At 42.0% G+C, this 14,745-nt stretch overlaps 1 protein-coding gene across 3 annotated transcripts in view; it reads left to right on the plus strand.

Moving 5' to 3' along the window:
• Arhgap26 (Rho GTPase activating protein 26) overlaps positions 1-14,745 on the plus strand; it is a 386,442-nt gene that overhangs the window by 143,055 nt on the left and 228,642 nt on the right. For all 3 annotated transcript variants that reach the window (XM_059245983.1, XM_059245982.1, XM_059245984.1), the window contains exon 11: positions 8,110-8,188. In XM_059245983.1, the coding sequence (XP_059101966.1) occupies positions 8,110-8,188 (79 nt within the window). The remainder of the gene's footprint in view (positions 1-8,109; positions 8,189-14,745) is intronic.

Raw genomic sequence — 14,745 nt, forward strand, 5'->3', positions numbered from 1 at the left:
AGTGAGCTCTTGGCAGCCAAAGATTTCGTCTTATGAATGAGTAAGGCCTCGCACTTTAGAGTTGATCTAGAGAGGACAGTACTGTGAGGTTCTTACTGTGTTTGTTTCAGTGGGGTGGAGTCACTCCTAGCATTTCCTTGTCCAATAGGAAGTGGGTCAGTTGCCAAACCACTGAGATCACTATTGTTGACTCTGATTCATGAATCAGATTAGAACTAGAAAGCTGTCGAGGAACCCCAGATTCGGCCCTGGTTGTGCTTTTGATTTTTCTTGGCCTAGTAGAGGGCTGTGACTGACATCAGTGGTCCCAGCTTTCTGGGTATAACGCTCTCTTTGGTTAGTGAGGTGTTTTTGTTTGTTTGTTTATTTTGGTTTGTTTCTTTTTGTTGCTGTTGTTTTGTCTTGTTTTTTTGTCAACTTGACACTGGTTGCAGTTACCTGGGGAGAGGAACCTCCTCTGAGAAAATGCCTCCATCAGATTGGCCTGTAGGCCAGTCTGTAGGGCATTTTCCTGATTAATGATTGATGTGGGAGGACCCAGATCATTGTGTATGGTGCCACCTCTGGTCCTGGACGGTGTATAAAAGGAAGCTGAGCCAGCCAGTAGGAACAAGTCAATAAGCACCTTTCCTTCAGCGTCTCTGTTTCAGTTCCTGTCACCAGGTCTCTGCTGTGAGTTCCTCCCTTGACTCCTCTTGATGATGGAGTGTGGCCTGTAAGCAAATAAACCATTTCTTCTGCTTTTGGTTCTTCAGCCCATCAACAGATACCTAAGAGAACAACTGCAAAAGGTGTGTTGCTTTCTGCGGGCTTTTTTGGGGGAAGCCAGCACTGGAAGAGATAGATGTAGGGAGTAATAGTAGCTTGCCTTGAGATAAATGAGGACCATTTTTCTTTTTTTTATCATCATCATCATCATCATCATCATCATTAGGGATTTCACACACACCTGCTCTGCACACTGCTCTCACCCCCACCTTCCTACCACTCCTGTTCCCTCTTTTCCCTCCCCACAGATTTCTCTCTTACTGTTCATTTCTGCTCACGTCAGAGAACTATTTTCTGCATCATTCTTGTGGTGTGAGTGCTGAGAAAAATTGCAGATCCTTGTTTGTGCTTCTCAGGCTGCTCTAGCTACAGCACTAACAACGTATTCACAGTTGAGAAATGCTGACTTTTGAGGAGAATTTTAGGGCTGGGATCTAGAAAAGATTTTTAAATTGTTTGTCCCCTCTCTCATCTGGGAGTTTCTAGTATTTGCTGGAGACTTCCTTTTTCTGTCCTTATCAGTTATCAGACATTAGTTTTAAAAGGGAGTAGCAGTCCACTTTGAAGCTTTTACTGGGGAGGGAAAAGGAAATAGCCATGTTGTCAGAGTTGGTGTTTTCCTTCATCCTGATGCTTGTGATAGAGGCATGGTTTTGGGTATGAAGGTATTCCCAGTTAGGTGGACCATGGCACCAACACATTGCTTCTTCCCCCCTTTACCCTATTCTCGCGCCCTTCTCCAGGCATTGCTTTGCTGCAGCCCCATACCAGCTATCCTCCCTCACTTGCCCTTGTGGTAGTGACTAAGTTTTTGGAAATGTGTGATGCATGTCTCACTTCAAGTTCATAACATGGCCAAAGGTGTAACCCTTGCTGACCCTGAGGGAAAAGCAACTGAACTTCTCCGCTTTGCCTTCCTGAAAGTACAGGTCACACATCCAGCAGGAAACAGTACAGTTCCTGGTTCTCTAATGCTACACATCTAGAATAGTAGGGAGGCTTAGGTGTTGTCAAGAGGTTGTACTTCTTGGGCATTTAAAACAAGTTATTAATTGGGATATCACCATAAAATGTTCATATCTCAAGTCTTTATTTGAAGACTTTTTACACACATATATGCTCATGCGCACACATACAAAAACCCAGATCCAGATGAACATTTGTATCCTTGAAGTTTCCCTCATACCCTTCCCTAGATACTGCCACATCCCTTCTTGGAGGTAGAGTCATTTTTTGACTTGTGGGAGCTTTTTAAGAGTTTGAATGCCGTGGTACTGTAGTCATATGGTCTGTAGACTTTCCCTCACCGTTGGTGAAGTTCAGACCTACTGTCCTGTGCTGCACTAGTTGCTGTCACATGGTGTCCCAACATTTAGATACACAGCAATTGGTGCATCATCTTTTGATAGACATTTTATTGCTGTTGTTTTGGTTATTAGGAATAAAATGGCAAGAGTTTTTGAATGTGCCTTGTGGAGGACATAGGCACTCATCTTTCTTGGTGATATATATGGAGGTAGTGTGGCTAACTCATGTGTAGTGTTTAGTTCTAGTAGATACTGAAAAAATGTTCTTATTATTTTCTCACCATCAAAGTATGAGAATCACAGTACTGCATTAGAAAATTATTATTATTATTATTATTATTATTTGGTTTTTCTGTGTAGCTTTGCGCCTTTCCTGGAACTCACTCTGTAGACCAGGCTGGCCTCAAACTCACAGAGATCTGCCTGCCTCTGCCTCCCAAGTGCTGGGATTAAAGGTGTGCACCATCACCGCCTGGAGCATTAGAAAATTATTAAGAAAGCTTTTAATATTCTTCATTCAGGAGGTGCTGGATATAGCTCATTCTATTTTTAAATTATATTCCCTCAATGAGACATCATTTGATGTCTACTTCTTATATCTGTTGGCCATTTGGGTCTCCTTTTTTATTCTCTCTCTCTCTCTCTCTCTCTCTCTCTGTATGTGTGCACGTGTGCATGTGTGCATGTGCACAAATGTCATATGTATGTAAGTGTGGAGGCCAGAAGAGAGCATTGGATCCTGTGGAGTTGGAGTGAAGACAGTTGTGAGCTGCCTGACGTAGGTACCATGAACTGAGCTGGGGTCCTCTGAAAAGCAGCAAGCTCCCTTAACTGCTGAGCCAGCTCTCCAGCCCTTAGATACACTCTTTTATGAAGTGACCCTTAAGATTTTTATCGAATTTTGTTGTTAATTTTCTCCCTGTTTGTCAGCATTCTTTACATATCGGGAATAAGAATCTTGTTGGAGATATATACTAAAAATATTTCTTTCACATTTTAATTTTTTTGATTTGTGATATTTTATTTTTATTTTATTTTTTTGGTTTTTCGAGACAGGGTTTCTCTGTGTAGCTTTGCACCTTTTCCTGGAACTCACTTGGTAGCCCAGGCTGGCCTTGAACTCACAGAGATCCGCCTGCCTCTGCCTCCCGAGTGCTGGGATTAAAGGCGTGCGCCACCACTGCCCGGCGATATTTTATTTTTTTGAGATAGGGACTCGTGTAGCACAGGCTGGCCTTGAAGTCACTGAAGATGACCTTGATCTTCTGGTTCTTCTGCCTTTATGTCCCATGTGGTAGAACTGCAGATGTGCTCCATTATATGCCTGGTTTATTTGGTGCTGGTATTCCAACTCAGAACCTCATCCATCTAGATACCCTACCAACTCCACTACACTCTCAGCCTCTACCCTTTCATTCTCTTAACATTATCTTTTCATAAATGCATCTTCTTTATTTTGGTGAGGTCTAACTCACCAGTATTCCGGTTCTTTATGATAGCACCTTTAAACATTTTTTGAAATGAAAATACCATTACATCATTTTCTTCTTTCCTTTTCCTCCCTCCAGCCCCTTTCATGCCTCCCCTCCCCTAATTCATGGCCTCTTTTTTCTGTAGTTTTCACAAACACGCGCACACACACACACACACACACACACACACACACACACACACACACTTCTTAAATATAAAGTACAGTCTGCTCAGTCCATACAATGTTACTTGTATGTGTATGCCTGGGGCCCTGTGAGATTTATCCCTTCAGTGTAAGCACGTTTGTTGTTATTGCCCTTGTTCAGGTCTTGTTTAGGCAGACATGCTGGTGAGACTTCATGCCTATAGCTTCCCCGAAAGTTTTAGGGGCCACAATCTCACAGCAGAATCTTTTTGCCGACAGCATCTGTTTTGCTCTGTTAAATAAAAAAATCATTGCCTTTCCTTTACTTGATTGTCTTGAGGGGAAGCAATGTGAAGAACTTCCGCTGTTGAACGTCATGCCAATCATATGCATGACTGCGTTCTAGAGGGAGCGCCCTGGCAGATGCTTGTGGGAAGAAGAATATTTATGAAGCATTTCAGGTTTATAGAACCATTTATCATTCTGTCACATTTGATTCCATGCAGGAGCTCTTTAAGCTGTAGGAATTCTTGGTCAGTTTTGATGCCAGAGGGGTTGGGTAGTCCATACAAAGTCCGTGGGGGCTCTGGTGCCTCCACATTTGGATAGCCTCACATACCAGGGTTAGGAGTCGGGCTGTGGTCATGTACTAGCCCTGTAACTTGCTGGCCTCAATCAGGGACGCAGTTCTTAACTCTCAGCCTTGGTTTTCTTGTCTTTGAAATGGGAGTAATGAGAACACATCTCATGCCTAGGCAAGGAAGACTAAATTTATAGAGTGCTTAGCACAGCAGGATGCTGGGTGGGCTAAATTGTGTTCTTACATCACAGTTTCAATGGGTCACAGTGCTGTATAGAACCAGGAAGAGTTTCAGTCATATACCCCATTTCTCTTTCATGGTTTTAGATTTCCCTTCGTGTCCCCTGCCTTCTCCCTCACTCCCTCATTTTTGCTATGGAAAACTGACACACATCCCAAGCACGAACTAAATAGACATGCTTTAAGAATTTGAAAGAGTTACAAAGTTTGAAAGTTTGCTGATATGCAAAATGTCACGTCATGGAAGGTTTTTCCTGTTTTATTTTGTTTGGAGATGTGTGGCTAATCTAGGGGACTTGAGAAGGTAACTATGAGATGTAGCACAAATCTTAAAAGGTCTTATTAATAAAAACAAACCCAGATCCAGGTATTGAGGTGAACGCTGAAAGATCAGAGAAATGGAACAAGTCATATCCAACCTCACCTTGCCAATTCCTCAGCTGATCTTGTTTCCTCAGACTGAAAGCCTCTGAGTCCTCATCTGAATGGATCTCAGCTGAACTGCTGCTAAAAGCTAAAAGCTTAAAAAGGTTCTAGTTCCTGGTCCTCACGCCTTATATACCTTTTTGCTTCCTGCCATCACTTCCTAAGATTAAAGGTGTGTGTCACCATGCCTGGCTATTTCTAGTATGGCTTTGAACTCACAGAGATCCAGACAGATCTCTGTCTCTGGAATGCTAGGATTAAAGGCGTATGCTATCACTGCCTAAACTATATATTTAATATAGTGGCTGTTCTGTTCTGTGACCCCCAGATAAGTTTATTGGGGTGCACAATATATCAGCCACATGAGAAGTTAGTGTTTGATTCCTAAATAAAGTTGACCCTTTTATCTTGGCTTCTTATAAAAGTCATACGTAGGATTTGCATTAGTGTTTTAATTTATAAAGGAAAAATGAGTATTTCTACCTAGAAAGTATAGTGCTTCATCCAGATGTACATACATGAGGCTGAGAAAATGGTCTGAATTTGGGGAATAGAATTATAACTAAATGGGCTATATCTGGCTTTATTCACCATCTATCTTCCAGGGTGTATCCCCTACCCAAAGGTGGCAAGACCACATGTGGAAAATAATTTGTATTTTGATATATCTTTTTGATGTGAAAACAGGTCATGTTGACTTCCCTGGTTACCAAGGCCCGATAGTCCTCTCTTTACAGCCTCTGAGTTTTTTTCTGAACTTCCTCTTGGTGGCTTTGGGTGGAAATATCACGCCATAGGCCACAAAGTTGATGTGACATGTGTGATACTTTGCACTCTTGGTGTGTGGGCGGCTCCTGAGCCTTAAACTGTCTCCTCGCAGGAAAGGGATTTGGAGGTGTGATGGCTGCCTGACTCCCGGTGTCGAGAGGAGGTGCTAGTACTTGTAGTGCAGGGGACCCAGGAGGACAAGGGTGGGGATAGAGTAGGTCCTTCAGGGCATGGGCCTTAGGTGTAGCCATACATCAGCATCCCCAGGAGAGTTGCTGTAACTCCTGATTTCCCAGGCCCAGCCCCAGCCCAGAAGTTCAGCTTCGGTCGGGTGGGGTTGGGCTGGAAAGCTACATTATTTTTGTAAGCTGGACTGCTGGACTCAAACAGGTAGCACCAGCAAAACAAACCAAACCACCAAATAACAAGTAGAGCAGCACCCAGAGAGCGGAAGCTCAGGGCTCGAGGACTTTGGGCAGACTGTGGCTTCCTAGGGTCTGGATTTCAAAGCATTTTGTGCTTGTCTTTGAAAGGTGGAAAGGGAACATCAAATCTGCTCCGCCTCCAGGCCACAGGCTCAGTTGTGCGGAGCCACAGCTGTGAGCAGCCTGTGGATACATGGGGAGTCTGGCACAAACGGGCTGCCGGAGAGAAATGGGCATTTGGGTCTGAGAAGAGGAGGGAGAACCCTTGCAGATGCTTTGGAAGAAGACAGTCTGTCTTTGGACTCACTTTTCTCTTCTGGTGCTAATACCCAGTGTGGCTTCAAAGAATGACTTCCTTCTCAGGAATCAGTGTCTTTACTCCTCAATGCAGCCACCTATTCTAACCCTCATATTCCCACCCTTCCTGTCTGCCTCTGCCTTTCTTGCTTGTGGGTCAACTTCTCTCCTTCCCACCTCTCTGCTCTTTACTCTTCACAGCCCCTTCCACCTCATGCTCATTGAATTCCTGACCTTCATACTTTCACTATTACAGCTTTGAAAAGTGTAGAGTGGGGGGCAATGAGGGATGGTGGTGAAAAGACACAGCTGTGTGTTTAAACGTGTAGAGGTGTATTCTGTTGATTGAACAGTGTAAACCAACTGTCAACAGAGATGATAGGGGGTTGGCATGAATGGGCTTGGTGCCTTGATCCCTGGCTTGGGTGGTTTCAGTACCACACTGAGCACTTGTGGGTACAGAAGGCAATTGGACTTTAGTTCTTGATCGGTTGATCTCTCTGTCTTTCAGGATTTCTCCAACTTTGAAGATGAGGGTTTAAAAGAGCTATTCTTAAACTTTTAAAAAATATATATTTAATGTATTGTTTGAGATTTTCATACATGCACACAGTGTGTTTTGATCAAATTCACCCTTGAAACTCCCCTTTCATATTCTCCCACTACTTTCCTCTGACAACTTCATATATGCATTTAAACTCACTGAGTCCGCTTAGTGCTGTCATTGTGTGCATGGGTGTGTAGGGCTAACCACTAGAACATAGGCTCTCTATCAGGGGCCTCATCCTGGGAGACTGGGGTGGGGACTCTGTCCTTCAGCAGCCATCTACTGCCAATAAGTCCTTAACTAGAGGTGGGATCCATTGGTGCTAGGATTTTTGAGGGTTGCTTTGCTCTTTATCAGTTTGATAGACATTAAGTTGTTTCAACAGAATGCACATATGTTTGGAGGGGAAAAGGTTTGTAGGCAATATGGGACCAGTGCTGACTAAAGAAGCCCTGCCTTAAGGAGTATGTGACATGCTCCTCAAGTCATTTTACTGCCAGTCTTTTCTGTGAAGGGTGCCATTTGTATAGAAAGCAGGGTTTGATGCTGTGTGAACTGTCCCAAGGCATATGCTCATTGTGAATAGCAAGTAGATTTCATCGAGAGCATGAGAAGTGAACTCCTGTGCCGTACTCAGTTTCTGGCATATGGAGAGTCATTAAAACAATTTGCATACATTTAATCTAACTGTAATTACCAAGCCAATTCACTTCATAAAATTTGGTGACAAAAGCAGTTTCGAAGCATTGGATTTGATATTAGGAAATATGAAGGATTCAAAATGGGTATGTCTCTTTTTATCCAGAGTCAACTCGATTCAATTCAGAAAATACTTACTGCATTCTCTCTTTAAGTAAAACTCCCTGTTAAGCAAATGGGTTACAGACCCAGGAACAAAGAAGCTCTAAAGGAACCAGGGAGATAATAATTTGTGTCCGTTACCTCTGTCTCCTGTCCCTGTGAGAAAGATGGGCACACTGAAAAGGACATGAGGAGGTGGCTGGGCCTCTCTTCATGCAGCTGGCTTCAGCATCCTCTCACTCTGATAAGTGGGTATTTCTCAAATGTTCACTTTTGCCAGTGTCTCATCATGTGGCACTGGGGTCATGTCTGTGTCTTTCCTTTCTCTGTAGGCCAGGGGTTATCACCATGCAGGCGTTGTCGGAAGAGGACCGTAGGCTCTGGATGGAAGCCATGGATGGCCGGGAACCTGTAAGTAACAATTCAGGGAAGTGGAACAATAAAGACCCTGAGTAGTTTGCTGCTTCCCTACTGAGAGGTTTTTTTGCTATTGCTCTAAAGCCTTGAGTCTTTGATACCAGTGTCCCAGGGGCCTTTTTTATTTGTAGATTGATGTTTGTAGATCCTCCGGTTGCTTCTGTGTGTATGTAGTTCCCAAGTTTTGACCTTGGCTTCTAAGGTAGAAGTGATGTGATATGTGACGGTATAGCAGGTTTCCCCCATTATAGACACAGGTGGATTGTTTCTGCGCCTCTTAGAGGAGACAGAGTAGTCTGGATTACTGGATGGATATTGACCATATGTTGCCTTCACAAAGTAGGCTGCAAAGCATGAACCTAGCTGCTTTTAATGGGATATACAGTTGTAAGAGTATACATAGGCGACACAGCGTTTTATCATTGTCATCTGATTAGGTTTCCCATTGCTATGGTGATTCACATCTCATGGTAAGCAGTGGGACATTATCAGGGTAGATGGAAGCAGTTAAGCCTGGCGACGTGATCTGTGCTCCCATTTCAGAGATGCTGGCCTCAGCAGGGTTTTGTGATCTTGTGGTTGTTATGCAACATGTGACATGTTAAACCCATCTCAGAGCCCTGGGGTAAGTCCCAGAACAGTTTTTTTTATCTTGATGCTGAGAATCTCAACTACGATGTTATAATATTAAGGTCACAAAAATCCTAAGAGTAAAGTATAGCTGTTTCATCATAAAAGATAAAATGATTTTACATGTATAAAGGCATGATCCAAAGGGAAGAAATGTGTGCCTGATAAGGCAGGTCATGGCTTCTGCTGCCAGATAACGCTGTGAATGAAGCCTTTGCCCCTTGCAGATTATCTCAGTTCATCTGTGGCTCTTTCCTAGCCTATGCTGGTGGGATGGTCTGGCAATACAGAGGGATATGCTGTTCTACCCAGCTATATAAACACAGGACTCAATCTAGTCAACAAAACACAAGCAATAACTAATGTTTTTTAACTTTTAGTAATATGTATCCATATTAAGTAACTTATTAAAGACGAGGCAAAGTTGGGTAAACTATAATGAAACAACTGTTTAATCTGAATTTTTTTTTTGGGCCAAAATATAAGATAGCCTCAATTTTTCCGATGTGCATTGTTATCCATAGAAACATCCCCAAAGCAGATACACCTTTATCCTTGTAGGATGTCACAGTCAGAATTGCCATTTCATATCAGAGACCCTCAAAAGGAGCTTGTTGGAAGCCTTCATCTTTGCTGGCATCATCCACCATCAGCTGAGCACCGTGGTGTGTGTGTGTGTGTGTGTGTGTGTGTGTGTGTGTGTGTGTGTGTGTGTGTTTTACAGGATTTAATATTTTTAAAATCTACTTATTTCTTATTGTCTTAGGAAATAGGTGTTGGGGATTCATTTTGTAGATGAGAAAACAGGTTTAGAGGGATTAAATAACTCACTGCAAGCGTCACAGATAGTAAGTGGCTATCTTTGTAGAGAACAGGCTAGGATGCTATACATTGAAGAGACTTAAAGTGTTAGTAGGACGTGTGGATGGAAATGTGTGCCTGTCAGAGCTCTCACCTGGTCTCACACCCAGTATGACAGCTCTGCTACCCGGACTCATGGTTTCCTGGGTTGTTCTCTCATTGCCCTGTGCCGGCTTGAAAATGGAGTTGGAAGCATCCAGGGAAAGCATTGTGAAGTGCTTAGAGGTCACTTGCTGCTTCCATTAGTAAACGAAGTGCCATATCTACCCTCAGATGAGAATGGAGGAATCCAGATGCACACAGGCAGCCACTGGCTCTGCCAGTCAGTACCCAGTGCATTTCAAGGAATAAGAGGAAAAGGATGCTGTGAATGTCTGGCAGTCTCCACTCTAGTGGCGTAGCTGAAGTCTGTCCCTAAATGTATTTAGGTTTCATCTTTAATATAGATACATTTTCAGATTAAGGACTCATGCTTAGTTACTTCTGCAGTACTTACTTTCTCTGGGTCACTTGAATGATTCCCCAAACTCAGAATGAGAAATCCCTGGGGCGAAAAATCCTGTCACTGCATGATATTCTTGGTATGAGTTAAACAAAATAAAGCAACAACAAAAACACACCCCTTGCTGCCCCAAGTTCAACCTCTAATCCTGCCTCACCATCATGTTAAGGCCCCTCTTCTCCTCTCCCCTACCACTTGATACCTGTTCCATGCCCTTGTGTAACTGGCCCCTTACTAACTGCTCCAGTCTTCCCGTAGGTTAGCACCTGTCCTGTGCAGATGCAAAGTGTAATCTTGAAAACAAGCATCTTTGTGCTCCAGAATGTACACATTAGTAACAAGTCTAAACTGGAGAGAATTCTATCTCTGAACATTCTATAAACCTGTTGCCTCTGAGGAATATATAGCTTGTGTTGGAAACTACACCTCTGTGTGCTTTTCAATGTCCTAAAGGGGAAGATAAATACAGACAAATGAGGACTGAATAATTGACAGTAACAGGAGGTGTAATTTCGTCTCCCACTGCTGAGAGCATAGTAGACAATTAGCAGCTCCATTTTAATCACCTCCTCTCTAATTAGTTAAATATGCCCCCTTGGGAGTTTTGGCTTTGTCTAGTTGGCTTTTCCTCAAGCTGATCTTAGAGTAATTCCCTAATATTGGGGAAATTTTCCTACATTAGGGAGATATAAATATGGACACCTGCTGACCAAAATATTATTCAGTATTAGAACGTTTTGGAGGTGGTACTGGGGAATTTTAGTTTTTATTTTCTTTGTTCTTCATTGTTCAGTAACATTTTAGGATGATTGGGGAGGCATCTAAATAAACTCTAACTTGGTTGATTTTATAACATGATAATCATTACATAAGCCGTAGTTTTTAGCCTATAGTCACACTCTATCCTAAAGACATGTTGAATATTTTCATGCTATTGATGGACATGTGATAGAGGAAGAAATTGGAACTGTATTTCAACATTAAACATTACGATTTTATCCACAGATCAATGAAAATTTTCAATTCAAATGAAGGGGGCCCAGTTCAAAGTTGCTTGAGAAAAACTGTGTTTGTTAGGTGATGTAACTGAAAACACTACTGTGTAGTATGTTTTGGCTCATTTGAACCAGATGCATAATGTTTGGAGTTGGCCTCCTTTCTCCTAGCTTTATTTTCTAGTGTCTTCTTTCCACATAAAGCAAGAGGCTTCCTACCTACTCCAGGCTTATATCTTATATCAGGCATATATCATTGTCATCACCACCATCACCATCTGTATCATCTTCATTTGCTTTTTCTTTCTTTCTTTTTTTTGTTTTTTTTGTTTTTTGAGACGGGGTTTCTCTGTGTAGCTTTGTGCCTTTCCTGGAACTCGCTTTGGAGACCAGGCTGGCCTCGAACTCACAGAGATCCGCCTGCGTCTGCCTCCCGAGTGCTGGGTTTAAAGGTGTGCGCCACCACCGCCTGGCCTTCATTTTCTGAGACAGTTAAATTGGAAGAAAAATTTAAAATTGCTGTATTATCATATAACATGATTATCTATGTAGGAAATACCAAATAGTTCAAACACAAACAAAACCAAATCCCCAAATAAGCACTCAGAACTAGATGGTAAGCTCTGCAAGATAGCTGGATATTAGATTCTCTCTCCACCCATCGTCATACTTCTATAACCTAGCAATAAGCAAATGATATCCAAAGTTAAAAACGCATTGTAGTCACCAACCCCCAAATAGTGCTCAGGCACAGATCTCCATAAGCACCGGAGAGTGTTGGTGGAAGAGGAGCTAGGTAGATAGAGAGAGACTGCTGCATCCAAAGATCAGAGGGTTCGGCTTGTAAAGAGGACCGCTGTCTCCAGTTCATCTGTAGATTTAATGCAATTCCTATCAAGACTGCAGCAAATTTTCTTTACAGTTTATCTGTAAAGCTGAAGAGACTAGAAGAGCTGAAGCAATTTTGAAAAAAGAATGAAGGTGAGAGAAATTATTCTACTCTATTTTAAGACTTCTTTTGTAGCGACAATAATCAAGACATTGTATTGACAGAGGATAGACACCTGGATCAATGGAACAGAATAAAACCCAGAAATAGACTCATGTGCACAATTGATTTTAGACAGAAGTGCAAAAGCAATTTAATCAAGAAAAAGGAGTTTTTTTTTTCTTTTGTTTTTTAAACAAAAACAAACGGTGCTTTTTAAAAGTAATGGATACTATGGGCAAAACCCAGAAACCCCAACTTAAGTCTCATATATTACATAAGAATTAATTCAAAGTGAATCAGACTTATGTATAAAATGTAAAACTATAAGACTTTCAGATGACAAAAATTATTTTGATGTAGGGCTCTGTGAATTTTTTCAACACCACACCAAAATATGGCTCATAAAGTTTAGAGGGGAAAAAAGAGGATAACTTTTTCTTCACCAAATTCACAACCTTTGCTTCTGTATCTGCCAGATCCTGCTGAGAAGAAGAAAAGAGAATCTCTAGAGTGGAGGAAAACGTTTGCCAGTCATTTTTCTGACAAAGGACCTACATATAAAAATGTAAAAAGAACTCTTAAAACAGTTCAACACCCAATTAGGATATAGATAAAAGGCACAAAGAGCCATTTTAAAAATGAAGTTTTAGGGACTGAAGAAAAGGGTCAACAGTTAAGAGCACCCCCGGCTCTTGCAGAAGACAGGAATTTGATTCCTAGCACCCATCATAGGCAGCTCATAACTGCTCAGAACTCTAGTTTTGGGCATCTGATGCCTTCTTCTGGCCTCGACAGGCATCTGAATTACACATTCACACATATAAATAAAAACAAAATAACTCTTAAAATGAAGTTATAGAAATTACATAAAAGCTCACAGAAAATTGTTCCATATCATTAGTCATTAGGGAACTACAAATTAAAACCATAGTGTGTGGAGGTCATTACACAAAACCATAATCAATCAAAATGCAGAGCTACGGAGCTCAGTCCCAAAGGACATAACTGCAATAGAATTCCTGCATCTAAGCCTCAGGCAACACTGCAGAAGAGCTGGTGGAAAGATTGTGAGAGTCAGAGGATCAGGGAGGTTGCTGTGAGATTGTGTCTCTATGAATGTCAGAAGCTCCACCCATAAAGTCTTACCAACATAACTACCTAAACATGAGCCACAAGGATGACCACAATAGACATGCTAAATTGGATGGGGAAAGCCCTGGAGTCCTCAACCTACACAGAGAACTACAAGCAACTAAGGAACGCTGAGAGCCGGAGAAAGTCTTCCCCAGGGAAGAACACACCAAGTAGCTATTGTCTTAGTTAAGGTTATTATTGCTATGATGAAATGCCATGACCAAAAGCAAGCTGGGGAGGAAAGGGTTTATTCGGCTTACACTTCCATGTCATAGTCCATTACTGGAGGGAGTCAGGACAGGAACTCAAGCAGGTCTGGAACCTGGAGGCAGGAGCTAATGCAGGGGCCATGGAGGGATACTGCTTTTGGCTTGCCCTTCATGGCTTGCTCAGCCTGCTTTCTTATAGAACTCAGAACCACCAGCCCAGGGATGGCACCACCCACAATGGACTGGGCCCTCCTCCATCAATCACTAATTAAAAAAATGCCTTAGAGGCTTGCCTACAACTTGATCTTTATGGAAGCATTTTCTTAATTGAAGTTTCCTCCTCTCAGATGGCTAGCTTGTGTTGACACAAAACTATCCAGTATAGCTATCCAATACCAATTGGTTAGTTCTAAAAACACATACAAGTAACATTAAACAGACTGAGCAGGTTGTACTTATGTGTTAGGAATTTTATATATATAAACACTTAATGCAAAAAGAAGCTATCAGTTTGAAAGAGAGCAAGGAGGGGATATATGGGAGGGTTTGGAAGGAGGAAAAGGAAGGGGAAATGATGATGTGATTATATTATATTCTCAAAAAAAAAAACAGAGTAAAAAACCACAATGTACTTACTGTCAATAAACTCTCTATATGAGAGATTCAAGTTTATAGTAGTAAAAACAAGAAATGACTGTGGGGACCTGTAGGAAGCTGGTCCACTTCTACACTGCTGGAGGGAGTATAAAATGAAACGACTACTTTGGAAAGTTACTAGGCACCCTCTAATATACTAATAAACTAAACATACCTTTACCATAAGACCCACCCATTGCTCTGAGACATTTTCCCCAGAGAAATGAAAGTATGATACACATAATCTGTACACACATTTTGGTAGCAGCTTTGTTCATGATACCTCCAAACTGGAAATAACCCAAGTGCTTTTCCTGGGTCAAAAGTTACAAAGGATGCTATATCCATAGAGTGGACTATTATGCTGCTATAGACAGAAGCAAACTGATGATACCCCTTTACCAGCTGTCTGCATCCCAGGATGTTATGCCAATTGAGAGAGCCAGTCTGGGAATGGATATGTAGTGTGTTTCCATTTTGTGACATGCTCGAAGTGACACAGAAATGGAGACTAAAGCAACAGTTCCCAGGGGATCGGGACAGTGAGGTTGGAGAAGGGGTAACACAGTCCTGCGTCATGAATCTGGTAGTTC

The sequence above is a fragment of the Peromyscus eremicus genome, chromosome 19 (assembly GCF_949786415.1).
Source record: "Peromyscus eremicus chromosome 19, PerEre_H2_v1, whole genome shotgun sequence".
Lineage (NCBI taxonomy): Eukaryota > Metazoa > Chordata > Mammalia > Rodentia > Cricetidae > Peromyscus > Peromyscus eremicus.